This window comes from Natator depressus, chromosome 1 (genome assembly GCF_965152275.1).
Source record: "Natator depressus isolate rNatDep1 chromosome 1, rNatDep2.hap1, whole genome shotgun sequence".
Taxonomy (NCBI): Eukaryota; Metazoa; Chordata; order Testudines; family Cheloniidae; genus Natator; species Natator depressus.
In genome coordinates this window covers 173,561,716-173,586,822 of record NC_134234.1, presented here as the reverse complement: position 1 = coordinate 173,586,822, position 25,107 = coordinate 173,561,716, and the positions used below count along the sequence as shown (strand labels likewise).

The following is a 25,107-nucleotide window of genomic DNA, read 5'->3' as shown; positions in this document are numbered from 1 at the left end:
GCTTATTAACAAAATTAAGAGGTGATTTTATTGTGGGACAAAACAACAACATCCTATTTGGCTGCAAAGTTTGAGAATAAATTCAGTGCTTCTTACAGGGTCGTTTGTAAGGGGTTGGTCCAAAGGTGACTTGATTATGGTGTATAAATACCTTCATGGGGAGAAAACACTGTGTCCTAATGGGTTCTTTAATCTAGCAGAGAAAGGTATAACAAGAACCAATGGCTGGAATTTAAAGCCAGACAAATTGAAATCAGAAATAAAACATATTTTTCACAGTAAGAGTGAATAACTATTGGAACAAACTACCAAGGGAAGTGTTGGATTCTTTATCTCTTGAAATGTTCAGATCAAGACTGGATGCTATTCTGGAAGATATGCTTTAGTCAAACACAAGTTAGTAGGGCCAAATCTGGAGTAACTGGGTGAAATTCTACATATGGCCTGTGTTATATGGGTCAGACCAGATGATCTAATGGTCTCTTCTACTTTAAAATCTATGAATCAATAGTAATCCAGACAAGGGTGACCAGATGTCCCGATTTTGGGATCTTTCTTATGTAGGCTCCTATAACCACCCCCTCCCCACCCCCCGGTCCTGATTTTTCACACTTGCTGTCTGGTCACCCTAATCCAGACACAAGCCCTCACTATAGTATTTCAGTTCAGAAACTTTAGCTCCAAAATCTAAATTCCTACTTAATCATTCAAAGGATCAGCTTTTAAAATGAGTAGGTTCATCATGTTCCAGTAGAAGTCGCTATTCAATAACCACAAGCCACTGGTTCTGGGTTGCAGCACTCTGTAAACTCCTAGATCCACGGAACGTCACAGATCAAAGGAACAATCAGCCAACGTAACTAATGATTATACAAATTCAAAGTTAGCTACCTTGGGCCCTTTCATTTTCAAGGTATTGCACCAAAAGACTTCAGTCCACTTAAGAATTAACTAGCTACAATATATTAATCCAATTTTTTTAAAAAATCAAGATTGTTTGAATTTTTCTTGGGAGGACACCATGCATGCTCGGAGCATCAGGAATCGTTATATAGAGAACAATCGGAACAGATGTCCTCGAAGTACATTAGAAAAGGAAGTTTAGGTAACATCAGTTTTTAACTATGGGTTCTGCTGTTCCCATTTAAATATCCAGTGACCCAAATTAGTTACAATGACTGTGTATATGATGAGAGATAAGTAATAGGTAATAACTGCTTGTTTAGAGAAAAATGCATACAAACCCATGAGATGTGAGTACAGTTTATAAAAGAAAATCATATAGCGCCTGAGCTAAAGCCTTTTGAAACCAATTGGAGCATTTCTGTTGACATCAGTGGGCTTGGGATCAGGCACCCTATAAAGTAAAGCTGTTTGGTGATGTGTAATTACGTCATCTTTAAAAATACTTTTCACTACCAAAATTTTTAGAAACAAAGCGTAGATGGGGATTCTCCTTTTTGTTTTAATACTATATGATCAACTTCTGTTCTTAGTACACCAATTAACAGTAAATTTTTGTGATGTTGTTCTTAGCATTTAGGCTAATAGTACATGTTCGTACACATTTAAAATATTAAAAATATGCTTTCCATAAACCAGAAAAAGGAAAAAATACAATTTTGGCAAAGTGTCAGTTGACTTTGACCTTGAAATATTTTGGCAGCCTTTGCTTTTTTTGGGAACTTATGTTTGGGAACTTATGTTTGGGAACTTATGTTTGGACTCGATGGAGGGTAGTTTGCACTGATAAAACTACTGTGTGTTTTGTCTTAGATGCTATTTGTTTGTGTGTGTGTGCAAAGAAAATGAGATTTCCAAGTTTACATTTTTCACTTTAAATATTGACTCTTTTTTTAATTTTTGTATAAGATGCAGATAACTCAAAGATTTTCTTATCAACCCCAATGAAAAAGGAATGGCTGCAGAAGCCTCCACCTCTCCAAAGAAGTGACTAACATAATCCTACATTCACCTAATTAATGGGGATGCCCATTTATTCGAACCTGCTTTCCTCCAATATACCCCAAACTAACCTTTCACCATCCTTTCAGTTGTGATCACTACCAGCACTCTGCAACTGGAAATATAGGAAATTTCCAGTGAGATTGCAGGGTTGCTAAGTGACTACCAGCAAATGGGTGGGAAATGCAGAACGACAGATAATTATAAATTGTAGACCTGTAACTTCATTAAATGGTTTTGGCGATGATAGAAACTGAAATTGTTACTTTTTTAATTTTTTTGAATAACAAGTGAATCAGAGCTGTAAATCAATATGCTGCCCATTGGATAACACTCCCAACTGCTTCACTGCTGGCCTCTTCTTTGCAATTTTTATTAATGTATTTTTTTTATCTACAATCAGTGAAGTGTTCCTACTCCAGCTCTGAATGGCCAAGTCTCTCAGTTTGCAGGTGTGGTACCATATTTGTAAATTGCCAGGTTTTTTGTCTGAATTGGCATGTACAGAATACTAAAATCCATAATGCGTCAAGTGTTAGCTTCCTTATCAGCTGAGTGTATCATTTCATAATGTATTTAGCCCCCTCTGGAGTGAGATTTACAATCCTGAGACTCTAAATGTTCTTAAAAAAAAAAAATCAATTCAGGAACCGTTTCCAAGCATCACAAAGATACTTAAAGTAAAATGAGTTACTTTGCTGCTGTTCTTGCTATTGTTTATTACTAGAGTGCTATAGTTAAGTATATTGCTTTACAGGTAAGAAGACATGGTTGCTGACCCTAAGGGCTCAATATCTAAATTAAACTGAATTTCAACTAAATAGCACAGACCTTGGTGGAAGCCGGTGAGGAGGAATGCAGTGGGAGAAGGGCCAGTGCTCTGTCTAATTTCTGAAGATATGAGAAAAGAACTGTCGTTTTGATATCAACAATCCTTCCTTGGCTGCCACTTCTATTTGGTATTGGTGTGTAGCTATGGAAATGATTGTAACATCACACATTCAGTGTATTATTTTGATTCAACAGAAAGTATCCACAGCTATATAAGACTGGGAAAATAATGGATACTGACTCCACCGCAGGCCAGTCTATCAGGGGAAGGCTAAAAAGAGAAGCTCTTGGGAATGAGTTACGAAGGCTAGGCAGTGAAAGGGGAAATGTAAACAAATTGCCTCACCTCCTTTCCTCTAAAACTCCCAAGTTTGTAAGCTCTCCATTCTGTCACCCACCTCCCATCTGCTTTTAACATTGCTTTTAGGCTGGAGTAACCCCTGGAATAGCTGCTTTGTTTGACTTTGCTCTGGCCCTTAAGAACAGGAAAGAAAGTGAAAATGGCACTGTAATGACTCTGGGTTTGACATCACAGAGGTACACATATAAGGGTCATCTTTGTACAATATAATACGTTCCTTCCTTCTTTCCTGTGCCTCCCCTCCCGCTGCCTTGCAGAGTGGGATTTTCAGCCATGGAAAGTCAGATACCTTCAGTCCTCTGTCCTTCTAGCAGTCTTGCACAGCTGGCCATCATTCCCATTAGCCTGACTGCTCTGGGAAGAGTTTCTCTACTTGACTGGAATGCATAATTTAGCAGTGGGGGGCTGCTAGAGAGAATATACTTCCTCTTCTGAGTAAAGAAGAGTTTCTACTGCTACATACAGTAGGTTGGGAAGCTTACATAAGTTATGTTTGCCTGCAGCCGATAATTTTTTTTTTTTTTTTGGTGGGGTCTGCGGTTGTAGGGAAAGTAAGAAATAGGCCCCTAATGTTTTTATTCATTTGGTAAAAGAAAAGAGGCTGGATGGATTGCCAAAGTGGGGACTCTTATTTTGTATTTCAATATCTGATTATTTTTCTTTGTTTTTGGAAATTGAATGTTGTGCTGGATGCTTCTGCTAATCAGACTGAAGAAAATTCAACACGTTTAGTTTCAAACTAAAAATGTGTGAGAGGGAGAATGGGAGGAAAAAGGGAGGGAAGGGAAGATTTAGCCTAATAATGTGCTGACTCCTCGCTTAGGTCTTAATCCTGCAAATGCCTATGTATGTAATTACCTTACCTACATCACTAATCTAATTTTGTGTGTGTGTGTACAATATACACACAAGCATTTGCAGGACTGGGCTTTTGTCTGTGTTTTGGGGACATTCAGCACACATTGCTCCATATGTGATGATAGTGACTGTTCTCTTTGAAGATAGCCTTTAAGGAAAATCTATTTTCATCAAATGTAATTTGGAAAAAGCAGTATCTTGGCATTGATAAAGACGGTTACAACACTGAACTTAAAAGCAGTAGTAGCGAAGGGACTTTGCAGGAAGCTATAGGTTTGCAGAACCAGTCCTACATTGATGGGTAACTTGATGGAGACCACTTGGGAAACAGGGAAAAATGCTCTTTGTAGAGCATTAGTTACAAAGGAGCAAGTGTTGTGTTTTTCTTCCTTCTTTTAATGATCAAGTAGGAGAGGGAGTAGGTAGTGAAGACGTTAAGATTAGTGGTGGAAAGCAAGCCGAAAGTAGTGAATTTTGAGGAGGAATTTGAACGTGGTTTAGCAGTCCACACTGGTTTTATGTCCTCTACAGTAAGATTTATTTTTCATTCTGTTTCACTTTTAATTTTGAGAAAGATAGTTTTGCTTTTCAGATGTGATTGATCTCACTGGAGATGATAAAGATGATCTTCAGAGGGCAATTGCCTTGAGTTTGGAGGAATCAAACAGGGCATTCAGGGAGACTGGAATAACAGATGAGGAGCAAGCCATTAGCAGGTAAACAAACAACTTACATAAAGCAGAAATAAAATTTTAAAATAATCAGAGATTGGCCTGTGTTTTTTTTTTTTTTCTTCCCCCTTCTATCTAATAAAGAAGAACTTGTTAATTTTCATCTGTTGTGCTGCTGATACGTCTGGCTTCAGGAGTGTTGGTTTACTGCACTGTACACTTTCTGTTGAAAAACCAGCCCTCTATTTTTAGGGTAGAAATTAATAGTATATTTCATGGCTGCACATTTGCTTAAATACCTAGGACCAGTTTGGAAGGAGAGACCTTTGATCAATTTTTTCTCAAATCAAACCTAAAACTGAAAGACATTTCTATGGTGTATTTGGGAAAGAGTTGAAAAGCAAAATATGGTTAAGAAGCTAACCACTACTTCGTATGCTTGCAATGTTCATTATTACAATAACACTTCTGTGACAGAAAAGCATAATTTTGTTAGTGTTCTTAAATTTTAGCAGAAACAAGAGCTACCATATTACAGGTGGCAACATGTTTTTTGTTACAAGACTTGTTTCTGTTTTAGAGGGTCAGAATTCTGAAAAACATTCACATTTTGGACTGAAATTTTCTAGACCTGGTTTTGCCAAAGGTGGAAGGGTGGGAGAAGGTTTGGTGGTATGGTTTTTTTGGTTTAACTTTTCGGCAAAAAATTTTTAAATGGGAACATAAATTGTGACCTCTTTTGTGAACAGCAGTAGAGCTGAAATGACAGAGTCTTGAAAGGTGCAATTAGCTGTGGATATAGTTCTCACTGAAAGCTATGCATAGCTTTTCTCTGGAGGAAAGTAGCTTTGATTTGACCCAAGTTATGAGTGTTTGAAAGTGAGATACTGCCCACTTGCAATAGTTATTTGGTAATCTTGTTAAGTGTGCACCCAACTTGGGGGTGTGCTGTGCATTCCTGTGGTTCCCACAGAAAGTTAAGCTGCTCTAGCTGTTGCTTTATTCTTCAAAATGGCCCTTTACCCTAAGTCTGAGACGAGTTGGAGCTTGGAGATCCACCACAACAACTGTTCTGCTTAGCGCATTGTGTTTAGCAAAGTCAGGGATATAATGAAAAGGCTTCCTCTCTGAAGTGTAATTTCCCACCTTTCCCTACAATATTTTTCTTTGGAAAAATAGAAGCTGTGTTAATTGCAAAAGTAAACATGCCCATTAAAGAGAGCCTTCCAGCTGTGTGGGAAGAACTATTTAGTGACTAGTCCTCTCATTATTAGACTAGTATAAAATGTCTTACATTCCTTAGGAAAGACAGGAGGGGCTGAGACAAGAGCAAGACTTGCACCTGGTAGTTACTTAATGTGGCTGGTGATATTGTTCTTCAGGTTTCAGTTTATGTATATTCTGTCATAATTTGTACTAAAATAGTAATTTATGAGAAGACGGCTAAAGCTGTTTTTCTCTAATTTCATATGAGAAGTTCAGCTCTTGTGAACTTTTAGTTAGACTGTTTTCATAATTGTGTCTGAAGGTTAGGTGCATCTTGCAGGACGACTTCCTTTTTTTGTTCTTTGCTTTGGCCTCTATTCAGGACCTTTTCTTTTGCTTTTGAAGGGTCTTCTACATTTAGACCTTTTTTCTTTTTACCCATAGTCCCTTTTCCACACTACAAAGATTGCCAAAAGTGGCCTTTTTAATCTTCTGATCTACAAGTAAATACTGCAAATATGTTTTAGTATTTTTCTCTGGTGGCAGAAACTAGCAAACCAATATGCCATTTTATTTGTATCACACATACAAGAAGCATATAGGATCTCTCTGGTCAATCATATACAGCCCCACCAAAATAAAATAAATAGTGTTTGTTTATACTGGCAACATGCTTATCTTTTAATTATAGATGTGTGTATTCATGTAATATTAAATTTGAATCACAAGTCAAATACAGAAATTTTGACACTTAAGGTTTACAGAAATAGTATGGTCAATTTATGACAGGATTTTAGGTTTTGTTTTTTATATGTATAGAAAGCCTAACACAAATAGGTTTATTTTCTCCTTGGATACTAATATTCATTCCTTTGCTGTTTGTTGGCAGCTTTGCTCTGTTCTGAAAACCAGAAAGTGAAACTGATTTAAAAAAAAATGGAAACAAGGTCAAAAGCAGTAGTCTGCCTTTGTTTATTAGGCTAAGGGAAAGGCAAAAGTCAAATACAAACTGGAGTGGCAAGAAAGAAAACTGGAAAAAATCAGTTTTAATAATTGAAGGATATATGTATGTATCTCTTTTAATTTGGTATCCTCACTATGGGGAAGATTTTCAAAGGCACAAATGACAGGTGCCAAATGAGTTTGCTAGGGATGGAGTTAAGGTTTCTATGGGAACATTATGAATTTATTGATTTGTGTGATCACTATATTCATGAAACATTACAGTAGTTTTGTTTTTTGTTGCATTAAATTGATATTTTTTAGGACTGGTCAGTTCGAGGTTATTGAGAGAAGTGCAACCCAGATGGCCATGCGTGCACACAAACTGTTACCATTGAGGAATATTGATTCTGTTATTTTAAAGTAAAAATGTCTTTTTCTTCCTGGCTGAATCTCTCCATAAAGCATTTAAGTCCAGTGCATTAACATGACAAAGCTCACCCAGTTGTTTTCTCTTACACATTCCTGCAATATAGGTTTTGATTTTATAGGACATATGATAGCAACTCCATTGTGGTCCACAAATTGCTTCTTCCTTAGAGGCAGCTATGGCCAAACAAGCCTAGAGTATCCAGAACTCATAGTCACCTGTCCCGATACTAAAATGATCCAAATATACTGCTCTTCGAATATTAATGACCTTAAGATTTCTCAGCCCACTAATGTGTTCTGTTATCAAACAGGCAGCTGTCCTTACTAGAATTTCTATAACTTACTTTCTCATCTGCTATATCGTTTAAAAATTGATGGTTTCAAACAAAGTGTAAATATGAGTAAAATAATTAGGATTGTAATAATATGAGCAAGTAAATAACTACCATATTTAATGGCAATGGTAGAAAGGGATAGGGTCATTCTAGATATCAAGCTCTTTAACTCTAGAAAGTATTTCCAAATAGGGTCCAATATTTTGGCCCTTTCCCAGACAGAATGCCCACTGATGATAGTGGGACTTCTGGTTGGCTAAAGAGTGCAAGATTGTACCCAAAGGTCCCTTTACTTGTTAAAACTAAGAAAGTCCTTTTTTCTACACGGTGAGTCATGTCTAAAAATGCATCAAGAGATTCATGGATTGATGCATGTCTTGGTCTTGCTCTTCCAGTTAAATAATAACTTTTTTGGTTGTTGGCACCATTCTTGGGAGCCATTTTCAGTTCCATATGCTGTGTTTTTGAAGAGGGTTGATGATACCCAGAGCCAGAAGTAAGACATCCTCCTCCCAATTATCTTGACAGATCACTTCCACATGTCAAAGACAATGTGTGAGAGAGATTCTTTCTCATAAGTCCCACAGCGTATTACGTATATGAGAATGGCCTCGTATCAAGCTTCCTTTGCTTAACCTTTGGCAGCAATTTCAAGATGACAGTTGGGAGGCTGAGGGGGTCCAGTATATCCCATCAAGTAATTTTATGTTGAATAGCTGTTTTACTGAGCCATAACTGGTTCTTGCACACTCTAATTAAGGTTGTTGAGAACTATTTCCTTGTCAAAAACCGATTAAGGAATTAGAAAGCTAACTTTGATACTGTGACATGAATTTGTTGAGGCTGATGTTTGAGTCTCGGGTTATTGACTATAAAAGCACTGTAATCTGAGGGCAGATAGTGTTAGGCCTAATCCTCTCCCAGCAGATGATTGATTTCTAAGTAGGAAAAATTGCCACAAGGCTAGTGAAAGTCAGCTTTAGTAATAAAGCTTTATCTAAACTGAGCTAAGAAAGACCTATAGGTGATCAAATTGATGAACCCTCTACTATTAAAGGAAGAGAGAACTCTAAAAAGAAAAATCATTAAAAATTAACTGAATACATAAATGGTACTGGTCTTTGGCTAAACCTATGGTGTCAGAACTATTGTAAGTAGGTTAAAAGATCAGGGGATGCCAGTTTCGCTCACCTGTGCCAGGGAATGGATCCCCATAGTTGGGCAGGTGTCAGAATTCCACTACTCTGCCTGGGGTTTCTGCCTGGGCAGACCAGTCTTACAGTCCAGCTGGAGCTCTATATGAACCCTGCGTGCAAAGGCTGCTTAGGAAATTCACAGTAGGGTACTCTGACTGCCCTTTTCTTGGCTGGGCTGAGCAGATCTCTCTCAAACTGTATTACACATTCTGACAATTGTTGACCAAAATCAGTTGTAAACCAGAGTTTAGGTTGTACTTGCTGTTCAATAAATTGTTTTAAATTGATGTGATAGTTGCTTGGAAGTCCTCTTTAATGCCACCATCAAATAGCTGATCTTCTCCCAAAGTGTAGGTGTCTCCTAACACTGTCAAAGAAATGCCAGTGATGGGGGAAGCAAATTTTAAAAAAAAAAAAGTTCCTTTATCTTTCAGGTTTTCTCAAGAGGCAATACTGATTTTTTGCTAATATGGGAAGTAATTTGTTTTAGTTAATAGCCAAATTAAAAGGTAAAATGCCTGCCGTACAGTGCCCTATATAGCAAGATCTCAGTGATTTGAACTCAGTGGGGTTCATGAGCTTTTGCTCCAGCTTTTGTTATGCTTCTGTATATGTGATGAATTCCTTGCATCTGAACAATACATTTCTTACAAGGAATGTAGTAAAGTCTTGAATACGCCAACTACTCTGTATGGGAGCAGTTTAAGATTTTCTGGGTAGAGGAGTGGGTTTTTCCTAATCCACAAGGTACACTTCAGCTACATAAGGCAATGAATCCACTGCACAGGATGTGGAAATGGGGATCCAGAAACATGGATTCCATTATCTGCTTGTCATTGGTATGCTGCATGATCTTGAATGAGCTAGGTAAACTTCCTTCATTACAGTTTCTCATCAGTAAAATGGTGGTGATATTCTTTATAAAGCACAGTGATATGTATGGATGAAAAATGGCTACTGGCAGATTCTCAAACTACTTCTGTTTCCCACTTTGTTGTTGTCCACCTAAGCAATTAGGACCCAGTTTTAAGATTGGTCTTCGACTTTTTAAAATTAATTTCCTTTATTTAGTGGAATTAAAAGTCATGAACGCTTACTCCATTCATAAGCATGACTATGTAATGCCATTTATTGTGGGAAATCAGCTACAATACTGCATCTGCAAATAAAGTACCATCTTATTTTCCAAGGTGCATTGTGGCACATTTAAAAAAAAAAAAAGTGTTAAGAATAAATCTGACAAGTTACCAAATGATTAGTTATTATTTCTGTATGGATATTTGAAGGTGTGACTACATATTATACCGTTATCTTACTGTTGTTGTTTTTACTTTTAATTTTTTCATTTCTCTTTCTGCTTTCTAAGAGTTCTAGAAGCCAGTATAGCAGAAAATAAAGCAAGTTTGAAAAGGACACATCCAGAAGTATGGAGTGATTCTCCAAACCCCTATGATCGAAAAAGGCAAGACAGTTGTCCAGTTGGATTAAAGAATGTTGGCAACACATGCTGGTTTAGTGCTGTTATTCAGGTAAGTGCGTTTGCTGATTAGCTGTACTTTCTCTTGTAATATAATTTGTATAAAACTAACTGGCGATGATGGACAGTATCTAAACTTACTTTCCCTCTCTATCCTTAAAGGTAAGGAATGCGATATAGTTAAGCATTATCTGTTTACCATAAGCCTATAAATGTTCATACTGGTTTTAGTGCGGTATGTATAGTGAATTACTGATCTGATTTGGATACGTGAGGTGTCAAAGTAAGTCACAAAACTTGTTAATGATGAAAGGCGTGATTTTTTTCAAAGGTGATGAGGGCCTGTAGCTCACACTTACTATTTTGGCAGCTTCTGGTGCTCAAAGTATTTGAAAATCAAGGAATAAATATTTTAAATAAAATTTTATGTGCAAATGACTTAGAGGTGGGAGGAGGAGAGTGGCTGGCTAACCTTTGTTGTTGTAGTCCTACTGATTTAGGATGTTGCAATCCCACCACCCAACAATGGACTGTTTGTAGGGTAGCCACAAAGTTGGGGCAAGAGGCAGAGATAAGATCTTTGGAAGAGAGGAAAAAAGGCCAGTGTAGCCGTAGTCATTCTGTCTTAAATTAGTCTGGCTAGCCCAGCTAATATACGTATACTGTGGTACTGGGTAAACTGTTTGTTTGTACAGCTGGTATGAAGACTTAATTATTCGTTTGGCATAATTATGTATGCAAAATGTTTTTCACTTTGCAACAAGGTGAAAAGAATTCAAGTGCCTTGATCAGGAATTGAGATTTTTGCTCATTTGGTTTTAACTCCAAAAAGCAGGAAAAGCAGTTTTCAGTAGCCAGAATTGGTATACCAGGTTTAAATTTTGAGTGGAATCATTTAGAGTAAGCTATTAAGAAATAGGTTAAATATCTGAAGTAAATTAGACTGTAGATAATTTCTCAAGGGAAGTAAAATCTCATCACTGAAAATGATCAAGGCAAGATTAGAATAGGAGTGAATTGTATTTCTGCAGCAATCTGTCAGTTCTATCCTGTGGTGATTCAAGAAGATGGACTACGTGACCTAAAAGACCTTTTGCTAGTCTAAATAATCTTGAATCTATACAGGAAGGGCCAAATTTTGCCATCCATACTCACTGTAATACCTTACTCCTCGAGCAGTCCTGCTCAGTTCAGAACTATTTGAGAAGTAAAGTACTACTCAAGGTGAATAAATATACCACAGCATGTCTCTGAACTAATAAAATGTTGTGTTAGACTCATATCAGATATTTTTTATGCATAATGCTTATGAAGACTTCAAATTTTTTTAACTAAATGACTAAAGGGAAAATCAGTCCATCTTTAAATGATTGTGGATATCTTGAAAATATGTATCTATTAGCTGTTGAATATTGTGAAAATAACTGAGATCTAATTGGGAGAGAGATATTTCTTTATTATACTTTGCATACTGTATGTTTAAGTTGTAAGACCACTCCTGCATCTTAAGACATTAAACTAGATCATAGAATCATAGAAGATTAGGGTTGGAAGAGACCTCAGGAGGTCTAGTCCAACCCCCTGCTCAAATCAGGACCAACCTCAACTAAATCATCCCAGCGAGGGCTTTGTCAAGCGGGCCTTAAAAACCTATAAGGATGGAGATTCCACCACCTCACTAGGTAACCCATTCCAGTGCTTCACCACCCTCCTAATGAAATAGTTTTTCCGAATATCCAACTTAGACCTCCCCCGCTGCAACTTGGATATTCCTTTTTATCTCAGGTTTCAGAGTAGCAGCCGTGTTAGTCTGTATCTGCAAAAAGAAAAGCAGGACTTGTGGCACCTTAGAGACTAACCAATTAATTTGAGCATAAGCTTTTGTAAGCTACAGCTCACTTCATCGGATGCATTCAGTGGAAAATATAGTGGGGAGATTTATATACACAGAGAACATGAAAGAATTGGTGTTACCATACACACTGTAACGAGAGTGATCAGGTAGTGTGAGCTATTACCAGCAGGAGAACAGGGGAAAAAAGCCTTTCGTAGTGATAACCAAGGTGGGCCATTTCCAGCAGTTGACAAGAATGTCTGAGGAACAGTGGGGGGTGGGGGGAATAAACATGGGGAAATAGTTTTACTTTGTGTAATGACCCATCCACTCCCAGTCTTTATTCAAGCCTACGTTAATTGTATCCAGTTTGCAAATTAATTCCAATTCAGCAGTCTCTCGTTGGAGTCTGTTTTTGAAGTTTTTTGGTTGAAGAATTGCCACTTTTAGGTCTGTGATCGAGTGACCAAAGAGATTGAAGTGTTCTCCGACTGGTTTTTGAATGTTATAATTCTTGACGTCTGATTTGTGTCCATTTATTCTTTTATGTAGAGACTGTCCAGTTTGACCAATGTACATGGCAGAGGGGCATTGCTGGCACATGATGGCATATATCACATTGATAGATGTGCAGGTGAATGAGCCTCTGATATTGTGGCTGATGTGATTAGGCCCTATGATGGTGTCTCCTGAATAAATGTGGACACAGTTGGCAACGGGCTTTGTTGCAAGGATAGGTTCCTAGGTTAGTGGTTCTGTTGTGTGGTGTGTGGTTGCAGGTGAGTATTTGCTTCAGGTTGGGGGGTTTTTTGTAAGCAAGGACTGGCCTGTCTCCCAAGATCTGTGAGAGTGATGTCGTCCTTCAGGATAGGTTATAGATCCTTGATTATGCGTTGGAGAGGTTTTAGTTGGGGGCTGAAGGTGATGGCTAGTGGTGTTCTGTTATTTTCTTTGTTGGGCCTGTCCTGTAGCAGGTGACTCCTGGGTACTCTTCTGGCTCTGTCAATCTGTTTCTTCCCTTTAGCAGGTGGGTATTGTAGTTGTAAGAATGCTTGATAGAGATCTTGTAGGTGTTTGTCTCTGTCTGAGGGTTTGGAGCAAATGCGGTTGTATCATAGAGCTTGGCTGTAGATAATGGATCGTGTGGTGTGGTCTGGATGAAAGCTGGAGGCATGTAGGTAGGCATAGTGGTCAGTAGGTTTCCAGTATAGGGTGGTGACCGCTATACCTGCCTACCTACCTACACAAATTAACTTAGGCTTGAATAAAGACTGGGAGTGGATGGGTCATTACACAAAGTAAAACTATTTCCGCATGTTCCTCAGACGTTCTTGTCAACTGCTGGAAATGGCCCACCTTGATTATCACTATGAAAGGTTTTTTCCCCCTGTTCTCCTGCTGGTAATAGCTCACCTTACCTGATCACTCTCATTACAGTGTGTATGGTAACACCCATTGTTTCATGTTCTCTGTGTATATAAATTTCCCCACTGTATTTTGCACTGAACCCATCCGATGAAGTGAGCTGTAGCTCACGAAACTTATGCTCAAATAAAGAGGAGGAGGACTTGGGGCACCTTAGAGACTAACCAATTTATCTCAGTTTTTGATGAATTTCTATTATATGGATGCTGTCAGGCTAAAAAGTATTGTGTTTTAAATAAATTGCTTAAATTAGCAGAGCTGCAGATAATACCTCAGTCTGTAAAACTAAAAAAATTTAAAAAAATTCTGCCAACTATTCTATTATTCATTGTCTGTTTTGTTCTTTGTGTGTTCTTCTCTCAGTTTGAATAGTGAAAATGGACCAGTTAGTTTCAAATTTGTTTATAGTCGTGTTCTTCCCAGGGGTCTCATGCCATAGCAAAATGTTGAAAGGCCTGAGTTTTACGTATCTAGCTAAGTTTTTTATTAACACCCAATTTTCACAGATCCAGTCCAGTGCCCCCTCTTGGTCATGCACCAGATTGTTTTTGGAGGAATCCTGCTACTGATCCCTGAGTATTTAAAGCAGAGTAGATTTGATTTATATCAATTTGATTTAAATCAAAAGTCAGGAAAACTCAATTTAATCATGGCTTTCTACTTAAAGTGCATTCCTGTTGGTTGTTATAACCTTAATACATATTCACCACTCTCAGCTAGATGTAGCTTTCATTTTTAGAAGGTACACACTATACATTTTTTAAGTGATTTATTTTGAAAACTTTTCAGATTAGTTTTACAGCTATATCAGAAAATGAGTGATTGTTTGGTTATTTCATTGACCAAGGGTAATTGAAGCAGATATTTATGAAGTCATTGGGATGTGAACTATCTCCAATTCAACAGGTTAATCATTAATATTTGGAGGATTTTCTTGCCGTGCTGTATTAGGAGAAGAACATCACCAGACAGACATTGAAATTGTTTTATTTAACAAAAACAACGTTATGTATTCTGGATTTTTTTCTTCAACAGCAAACATATATTTTAACAAAACAAGCATATGAATTTTTTAGTTTAGTTAAATATTCAAGTTTTTTAAAATCAGGTTTGTTTTTGTTAAAATTGTTTAAAATATTAAATGAAATATTTTTTAAAAAACAAAAAAATTAAATAGAGTATGTCAGCCAGGTCAACGTGATAAACTTAAAATATTAGCTTCTGCAGCGAAGTCAGTCATCCTTACCTTCATTTTCCTGTTCATAATCTGGAAAAGAAAAACAAGCTTTCCTGCTTTTTCAGGTCCCAAACGATTTCTCAGTTTGGAATGAATTAGTCCAAAGGAAGAAAATATTCTTTTTACACCGGCAGAAGAAGCTACTGCTATTTAAAGTGAGATTATCACTTCAGCAGTCTTTGAATCCAAGTGCTTAAGTGACTTCCACCAGTTCACTGGTGTGACTTTCTTTAAAACATCAGCAAACATATATTTCTTGAACAGTTCACCCTTTGCTCTGAAGTTCATTATAGTTGGCATTATGGAGGGATAATTGCTGGATGTCCATGTCATAGCCAACTCCTCTTCTTCAGCAGTTAAGATTTGACCCTGGTACCGAGTATTGAGAATATTTGCAAGAAAATGAGCTGCAGATAGTGCTGCTCCCATTCGTTTTTTTAATGCTTGTAATTTAACTCTGTTATTGCACATTTCTCTTTTTAAGATCTCACTTAGTTCCTTCCAAATTTCAACAGCATCAGCAATAAAACAGCTATTTCCCTGCATTCTGTTCTAGGCTACAGAACTTGGCTTCAGGGTACTCGGCATGTGTTCAACATTTCTCTTAAACCCAATGTTAAGAACTTTGGCTGTGACAGTGCCATCTATTTTTTCACGATTTTGTTCACAAAGTGTCATCAGATTAGGCCAGTTCTTGATATAGTGCTCAACACAGTCCACTCCTGACTTCCATCGCAGGTCTTGTGGGAGAGTTAGCTTGGTTCCTCCCGCTTTTTTCAGAGCAGCTGCTACTAAGTGGTTGTTACAGAAGTATGTTTCAATTTCAACATCAGTGTTCCAGAAATAAAGGCTAAAGTCTTTGGCTAGGAGGTGCATCAAATGAGCACTGCAACCATATGTTATTAGCTTGGGACTCCCTTCTAAGTAATTTCTTCCCATCTTGGATACATTTGCAGCATAGTGTGTGACCAAGCTGCGTACTAGACATTTGAATTTTTTTTTAAAGTTTGTTATAGCTTTTACTGCTACTTCTTGTAAGTATTCTGCTGTGTGTGCATTTCCTGATGTATCAGTTGTTTCTGTAAGGAAGACCTTCCCTTCTTCTATTGTCAGACAAGCATATACAACAGGGTCATTGTGGACATTGCTCCACCCATCAAGACTCAGGTTAAGAATTTCACCCTGTCGACCTTCTGATCAATTTCTCTTTCATACACTTTATCCAGCGATTTGCCTGCAACATCTGCTCTGTTGGGTGGACTGTATCATGGTCTTAATGACTGAACCACGTTAATGAAGTGTGGGTTCTCAATCGTACGGAAAGGAGAATTTGTTGCATAAACAAACGGGGCAATTTTTTTCATCAGTTACGTCTTTTTGTGATCTGCTGATTCTTATCACAAACTTATCTATGGTTCTTTCTGGATGATGGAGATTTTTTTTCTTTTGGTACAGGTGATATACTGTGACTATGTGACATATACGATGTGACTGAAACACTATCATAGGCAGATAGCTCTGAAACTGTAGAAAATTATGGTGATCTTGAAGGTGGATAGTCTTCAGAATCCTGTAGGTTGAGGATGGATTCTCCTAAACAAAATAAGTCAATGCAGCTATTTAATTATTATTACCATACTGCTCATTTAGTATTACTCATTGCATTCACTGACACTCAGTACTACATTAAAGGTGAAATTATAAAAAGAAAATCTGCCTATTTCAACTATTTATTTTTTATCATAACTGCATCTAAAATGATAGTACCATAGAGTAACAACTGTACTTTTTGCTCAAACGTGAGAATTCAAGAATAGTCCAGAAGGAAGACAGGCAGTCCTTAAAGTATGAAATAAAAAAAGTTTACCAACCTGAAGATCCTGTATGTTCAGACATATTCCTTTCATTATCTTCAACGCAGCTTCCTTCTGAGAAGGAACACTTCTCATGATGATGTTTCATTAGGGCAACCAGGCCATGCATTTCTTTGTTGCACTGTTTGCACTTTGCACGCATGCCTGTCTTACCCACAGGTAGAGGAACTTCTTCATTCAAATATTCCTGAACTGGGTCTCTTTTACAGCCTGCTGCCATTGTAGATTTTTCCTTCTAGGGAGCAAATGGTATAGTAGATCTTAAATCGATGAAGGCTATACTCAGAAAGACCTCAAGACTTCTGGAATATGCTGCTCAAACAGTTTCACTTTTGTTTCTGCTGCCTGTCCCTCCTTTCTCACATTTATCTCCAGAATTCTCCTTGTCCAGATCTATTCCACCCCCAACGATCTTCTATTCATTGAACTTTTTGAAACTTTGCACTTTTAGAGAGAGATAAGGGACGGACTCTGTGTACACAGATTTTCAGAGGGACAATAGGGTTGAGGTCTGCTATTTCTCACCTCTTATTTATTTTACAATATTTTTGCTGTTAACAAGCATATTATATCTGGAGACACAAATCCACACTTTGAGAACTGCAAAATTTAGCATCTCTGATGGTATCTTCTAGACCAGGGGTCTCAAATACGCAGCCTGCAGGGTTATGTCCTGCAGCCCGCCAAGCTTTCTATGTCCCCCCCTTCTCCCCAGAGTTATTTCCTGCGGGCTGCCAAGTTGCCTTCCCCCCGCTTCCCTCCCCCCAGCGCGCCACATCCCCGCTCCTCTGCCTATATCCATGTGCTTTCTGCCGCCAAACAGCTGCTTTCCGGGGGGGAGGAGCAAGGAGCTGCAAGCTCAGGGGAAGACGTGGGGCAGGGGTAGGGATTTGGGGAAGGAGTTGGAATAGGGGCAGGGAGGGGGCGGAGTTGGGGGGGGCTTTGGGGAAGGGGGTTGGAATGGGGGCGGGGAAGGGATGGGAAGAGGAGAGGCATGGTCGGGGCCTCATGGAAGGGGTGGAGTGTGGGTGGGGGCAGAGGGGCGGCTTTTGTATCTTTTTATATGGAAAGGTGTCAGTGATGTGGCCCTCATGGTGGTTTGAGTTTGAGATCCCTGTTCTAGACTGAGTACTGAGTTCTACTGGGTAGCTAGAAAAATTAACCTAAATACTCTATACAGAAGCCCCTGGAATCCCATAAAATTGGGTCCCTAATCCATGAACTATTGGAACTCATTTACGAAACTTTTCTTAAACATTACGTGAATATATTGTCTCATACTATAGAATTATAATTTATAATCTCGATTCCATGATGAGATATCTTTGAGCTATAATGTATCTTAATTAAAACTATCAAAAAATCCAATTTTAAATTAATTCATTGATTTTTATCCACCCTGGTTTAAAGCTTCTGGATTCTGAACAGAGTCCAGGCATTGCCCTAGTCTTGGGGTCCCTAAGCATATTCTTTGGATGCAGACCCGCTGTCTAACAACCTATCCTACAGTCTTTGCAATCAAATTACCTTGCCCCTTGAATCAGGGTGAGTCTGAGGGACCAGCAGTATTGCTTAAGCACACTCCATCCCAGAATTCCTGATAGTATGAGCCTTCTGGTTTCCTTCTTCAGGGGCCCACGTGGTGAGGTAGCATATAACAGAGACACTTTGCCCAGAATTTTAACGTTATTGCTCTTTACTTGACCCTATGAGAAATACACAGACCTAACAAAAATTAACACACACACGTTCCTGCCTTAGTTTTCTCACCCCTCCAAGGCATTCTTTTGGCAGGTGTCAGGGTTGTCTGGGGCTGTCCAGTGTCCTTCTGTTGCAGTGTATTACTTGGGGGGGCTGTGACCATCAAGACGATACAGGGTACAAAAAAGAACTAGATAAGCTCATGGTGGGGGAGGATAGGTCCATCAATGGTTATTGGCCAGGATGGGCAGGAATGGTGTCTCTAGCCTCTGTTTGCCAAAAGCTGGGAATGCGCGACAGGGGGATGGATCACTTGATGATTACCTGGTCTGTTAATTCCCTCTGTGGCATCTGGCATTAGCCACTGTCGGAAGACAAGATACTGGGCTAGATGATACCTTTGGTCTGACCCAGTATGGCCGTTCTTATATTCTTTCTTCCTCAGCTCAGCTTTTCTTATCTTGCTCAGTTAAAGTCCTTCCCCTCTCTTTCCCAAACTTCCTGTAAGATCTTTTATAACTTCCTGATTAGTCACCAGTTTGTTAGTTTTGCTTGATAAGCTTCCACTGCTCCAGGCCGCATGCAGACCAGCTTGGTCCAGCTTGTTTTCCATGTTAGCACTCTCCTTAGCAGAACTAATTGTGGTCAGAGTACAGTCATTAAGGTGAAATACTCCCCATTGTCTTCAGTCTGGTACGTGCCTGTTGCTGGTCCTGCCAGCAATAGCAGCATCCACCTTTATATGGGGGCATTCAGCGAGCACAATTTTCATAGCAAACATTTTATAAAACTTTTATAAAACTTCATAATATCAACCACAATTCATAAATAGTACAAGAAAAATCCCCAAATCATCACATTAAATACTGTAGGTTTTAAAAAAAAAAAATAGCCCACCACTCTTGGAAACATTTATCTTGATACAATGTTGTTTTAACCCAAAACTTAAATTGTGAAAGAAACTTGACTTGGTAGTTCTTTAATTTGTTGCTTTGCCATTATCTCATTCACAGATTCCTGTCAGATTTTCAAGAAGATTGACTTTAGCATTCTTATAAATGTGTTTTTTTCTAATTTGGTACAAAAAGTCAAACATTTCTAAGAAACCTTTATGTATAGTTTAGGTTTTGGACCTTCAGCCAATGGAAACACTGAACTGTGACTAGAGAGTTTAGAAGTTTATGCTAGATCTATGATCTCATGTTAGCTTCACTCAGTGTGCTATTTTGTACCTTGAAGCTGGATTATAAAAGGACGGACCAGTTTTTTATGGTCACTACTTGTATTGTGTGAAATTCTATAGCATTCAAAATTACAATATTACGCCTTGATAAATAGTATATTTACTGTTCATATTTAAAAAAAGTAATCAAAATAAAATTATTCTCCTCGTGTATGTTTTCATAATCTTTTTGATTTGAAAATGTAGGTTATGTTTTGCCTGTCAACTAGAGAGAGAGAATTATGTTTCAGACAACCATACTAGTATACTACGTGTAGGTTAATTTTGGACATTATCTAATTCAGTATTTATTTAACCACAGGATAGACTCCTTGGGTTGCATCAACTATAAAAATATTTCAGGCCCTTTTTTAGGATCATTTTGAAACCTGACACATTTGATTAGAGGTCAGCAATATCTAGTGTTGCCTACGTGAGTCACAATAATATACTATGCAACATAGTCCAAAACAAAATGAAAATAAATGCAAAAACCAGTGGTGCATTTTTCTGTTCTGTTCTGCACTATAGCGAAGCTTATAAAAATACATTTAACATTTCAATGTACAGTCTCTTATGCAATATTGTTTGGCTTCTACGTGTCAATTTCTCAGCCAATTTTGATTTGAACATATGATCGACTAGTTCCAGTTTCATTTGAGGAGTGAAGTTACTTAGAGCAGTCATTTACAGAGTGGCAGCAAAAAACCTGTTACAAGAAGCAAACATTTCTAGAAATGACATTTATTATGTATTGTGTTGAAGCATGTCTTTTTTTTTTTAACTGTGAGTAAGGAAGTGGAGTTTTCTCAATTTTTATTTAAAGACCAAACTTCAGTTAAATAAACTTCTGTAAACAAAATCAAATTAAGTAATTTTTAATAATGTACTATAGCTTTAAAATACGTTCAGAAAGCTATTTAAGGATCCCATATCAAAATAGAATACATGTTTAGATCTCTAAAGACTACCAATGAATCCATATTAAAACAAAGTGGTTGTAAAATGAGTTTTCCCTTCACTTACTTGCCAAGACATAGTTCAAGCCCTCAGGAATTCTTGCTCCTCAAGTACACTTGAGAATCACTAACATCAGAAGTATTAAGAAATGTATGTGGATTCCTTTGTACAAGTTTAGAAATATTAACTTGGTAGGAGAAGTGCAGAAATTTGAGAGCTTAGAATATGTTTTTAAAACATTCATAATTGTAGGTGTACGGATTTATTCTGTTAATGAGATAATATCCTAAGCTACTCATATAAATGCTAAATAATAGCTTGGTGGTGGTGATTATTTGTTGTGATGTTGCACTCCATATGCTTTATGAAAGTGAATGATGTAACTGAAATATGCTTTATGCAAACTGTTTCTTATAATCTACTGAGTGTGTTCACCCTATTTGTATGCATGTATTATTCTTGTACCTGAAGAATATGAAGAATAAGTCTGAGTTCTGTGACAAAGCTCTGTCCTTGTCTCCGTGCGTCCCACGTTTCTTGGCAGATTTCGATAGCCTCAGAGGCTCACTGACCCTCCATGTAACCCTTCTCTCTCTAGAGACAAGGGTCACAGTGTACTGAGCCATTTTCATCATAAACCAGGAAGGGAGGTGAGGAGAAGCTATTCTCCCTTGCACAGTCTCTGTTGTCTCCCAGTCTCAGTGATTAATCAGGGAGTAGGCAAAGGGGGGAGCCTGGGCCCGCCCACCCTCTACTCCAAGCTCCAGCCCAGGGACCCTGATAGTATCAGCTATGGTAGCTGACCTTTTAGAAACAGGACACATACAATTCCCTGGGCTACTTACCCACAGCAGCCCCCACTTCCTCAGGCTCCACTTCACCCTTATCTCAGGGTCTCCTTCCTTGTGCCTGATATGGGGTGTACTGCTCAGCCTCTCCAACAGCGCAACTTCCTCCCACAGCTCCTGACGTCCGCATCCACCTGACCAACTGGGAAGCTTTTAACTAATTTCAGCCAGATTAGCTTCAGGTGTCCCAATCAACCTAGCATTCTCCCTGCCTTCTAGAAAGTTCTTAATTGGCCCCAGGTGTCATAATTGACCTGGAGCAGCTGCCATTTAACTTGTCCTGGTACCAGGGATTTGTTTCGCCTGGAGCTAATATATCTCCCACTGCTTTTCTATAGCCATATGACCTTGCCCCGTCACAGTTCCTATTGTAATTATGCAAGGTGTGGGCCATTAATGGTGGTTTAGAATCTTGATGGTTCCCATTGACGAGGACAATTGGTTGTAAGTGGTTTATTTACCTGCAAGCCTTCCTGTGTACCTGTGGGCCAGCCCATGGTTAATGAAGAATGAGGTCTTTCAGGAACATGTGACCATGTCACCTGATGATGAAATCCATCTTAAATCTAGTACTTTTCCATTTAGAAGGAGGGGTGAGGACCCAGAGAGACAAAAGATTCCCGCCTTGTGCCAAAGCTATAAAAGGGGGTGGAGCAGGACAGAGAAGGAGGCCAGTCATGAGAAAACCCCTAGTTAACACCTAAGATGTGTGCTGGAACTAACAAGGACTATACTGGGGAAAGGATTGGGCCCAGACTAGGAATAAGTCTAGTCTGTGAAAGAAGCTTATTGGAACATATGAGGGTGAGATATTACCTGTAGTCAGTTTCTTAATGTATTAGGCTTAGACTTGGATGTTTTTGCTTTATTTTGCTTGGTGACTTTGTTCTGTCTGTTATTACTTGAAACCATTTAAATCCTACTTTATACTTAATAAAATCACTTTTATTTATTAATGAACCCAGAGTAAGTGATTAATACCTGTGGGTGCGTTCATATCTCTCTATCAGTGTTATAGAGGGCGGGCAATTTATGAGTTTACCCTGTATAAGCTTCAGACAGAGTAAAACGGATTTATTTGGGGTTTGGATCCCATTGGGAGCTGGGTATCTGGGTGCTGAAGGCAAGTAACCTGCTGAGCTGTTTTCACTTAAGCCTGCAGCTTTTGGGTCCAGAGTCTGGGTCCGTGTTGCAGCAGGCCTGTGTGTCTGGCTCAACAAGGCAGGGTTCTGAAGTCCCAGGCTGGCAGAGAAAATGGGCTCAGAGGTAATCTCAGCACATCAGGTGACAGTCCCGGGGGAACCCTGTGACGGAACCCATCAAATTTGTATTCTGGAAGAACCGAGGGGTGCCAGTCAGGATTGGGGCCCCATTATCCTAGATGCTATACAAACATATAGGAAAACTGGGTCCCTGGCCCAGTCTACAACCTACAGCCCTGATCTTGCAAACACTTACGCATGAGTAGCCCCACTGAGCTCAGTGGGTCATTCGTCTGTGTTAAGTAGAGCATGTGCCTAAGAGTTTGCAGAATTAGGGCATAATTTAAGAAAGAGTGATCCTAATAAATACTAAGAAGGAAAGTGGGGCAATGGAGAGGTTAAGGGTACAATGATACAGAATATCAGTAGTTGCTACTATTGGGTCGATAGGCTTGCTGTGTGTGCAATGTGTTGATTCTAAGGCATTTAATTTACATAATATTACACAGACACAATCCTACATTAATCATTGTGTCAGAGCAGCAGTTGACTAATGTGTAGTAAATAAGGCCTAGAGCTGCACCTTGTTCAGTGTTCACAAAACAACATCCTCAACAGCTGCTCACTCAGTGAGCACCATCCAGCCTCTGTAGTGAATCAGAGAGGGTCCTACACAACAAATAGTATATGCACGTATGTCACGTGTGCCACATGAGCTGCACGTTAGACAAAGTGTATTTCTTTTACACTTAGTTCTGAAGCATTTCCCTAACTTTGAGAATATTGGGATATAGGCGTTGGAATTTAGTCAGTTTTCATGGTTTGCCAAAAGTATGGTTTACAATAAATTCTGAGACAGTTCCAAATTATATTTCTCACTCCTCTTTGAATTACATGAATGTTCTTGTTTTGGGGTGGGTTTAATTAGATGGGGAAAAGCTAAATGGAAAGAAAAGGGAAGGGAGAGGGGACTTGAAGAGGAGGGGAGAGGGTGACAGGACAGGGGAAGAGAGGGTAAGAGGGGTAGTTGTGCAGTGATGCTGAGGTAACGACTGTGAGGGAGAAGTTTGGAAAAAAACTGTCAGCACAGTCTCTGAGCAAAGTTGTCATTGCTTTCAACAACGTACATCACCCAACACTTGGTTAAACCCATTATTTCCATTTGGAGCTTGTCTGTTTTGTTTCTCAGCCAGATTCTACTTTAACTGCCTAAACTTTGTCCCTGTGGAGTCAGACCTTAAAATACTATTTTTAAATGAAATAGTAGCCGTAAGACTTATTAACTTGCAAATTCTTTGTTTTTGACTATTCTTAGCTCTTTCTAGTTTCTAGCATTCCACTGTGATAGTGTTCTTGTGTGGGGGCTATTCCTTCCTTCCTTTATGCCTAAGGCGACTGTTTCATCTTTAGCTGGAGATATTGCCTAGCTTTTTTCTCTGTCTTGTCACATGCTCTAGACTTTTTTTTTTTTTTAAATTACAGTGCTAAAGATTTTTGGTCATCTGAGTCATTATTTGGGGGGAGGGATAGCTTAGTGGTTTGAGCATTGGCCTGCTCAACCCAGGGTTGTGAGTTCAATCCTGGAGGGGGCCATTTAGGGATCTGGGGCAAAAATTGGGGATTGGTCCGGCTTTGAGCAAGGGGTTGGACTAGATGACCTCCTGAGGTCCCTTCCAACCCTGATATTCTATGATTTATCATGTGAGAGGGATATCCCACTAACCCAGCCTCACTCTTCTCATAAACAATCATTAATACTGCCTCTGCTACCATTTGTCTAATAGCACAATTGTGAGTCCATACTGTGATGTCAGGGTGCTGCTGCCTTTTAATTATATGTCAGCGTGGAGTGTCCTGTTAGTAGTTCTTGCCAACAATCCTGTTTGCTCATCATGCTCACTTGTAACAGTGCTCTCTGGGTTTCTGTTAAGTTCTCTTTTCCCTTGGTATGGGTACTCTTGACCCTTCTTTGTGCTAGGTTTTGTTTTCTTTCTCTAGTTCAGTTTGTCATGTACTTATTTAATATGTCCTCCAAAAGAAGCAGAAAAGATACAAACTTCGTTGCCAATTCTGTTTGCTTCTTTTCAACTACTTTCCATGTGTCCCCTATATCTTTCATGCTTTGAATGCTCAGTAGCTTCTTTATTGCTCAGAGACTTATTGGTGTTTGTGTATTTTTCACTGTGGTAGGTCTGATAATATCCTGCAATTTTCTGGACAAATCGTATTGAACTATGTTAAAATATCTAAGGAGGTCATTGTATTAAGAATGTGAATGGGTTTATGTATTATAATGGGATGGTATGTGACTTCTTATATGGGGGAGACAGCACTCATGTAAACACTGGGAAGTTTTATGTGCTTCAAAGGACTCCTGTTTTGAAACACTGAACCAAACAAGATTTAATTTTTTGTGGAGTGGTTTTAATAGGAAATATTTGGGAAGAGGGGAATGCAAGTTACTCATTTCTGGAGCCATCCTTTTGAAGCTACAAGACAAACCATTGTCTGGCTGATTACCTATTAAAGG

General features: G+C 38.7%; 1 protein-coding gene across 4 annotated transcripts in view; it reads left to right on the top strand.

Annotated features, from left to right (window-relative positions):
• The window catches only part of USP25 (ubiquitin specific peptidase 25), a 145,700-nt gene that overhangs the window by 43,322 nt on the left and 77,271 nt on the right, over positions 1–25,107 (top strand). For 3 of the 4 annotated variants that reach the window (XM_074971419.1, XM_074971427.1, XM_074971434.1), the window contains exons 4-5: positions 4,608–4,731; positions 10,164–10,326. In XM_074971419.1, the coding sequence (XP_074827520.1) occupies positions 4,608–4,731; positions 10,164–10,326 (287 nt within the window). The remainder of the gene's footprint in view (positions 1–4,607; positions 4,732–10,163; positions 10,327–25,107) is intronic. The other variant, XM_074971439.1, reaches the window with a different exon arrangement.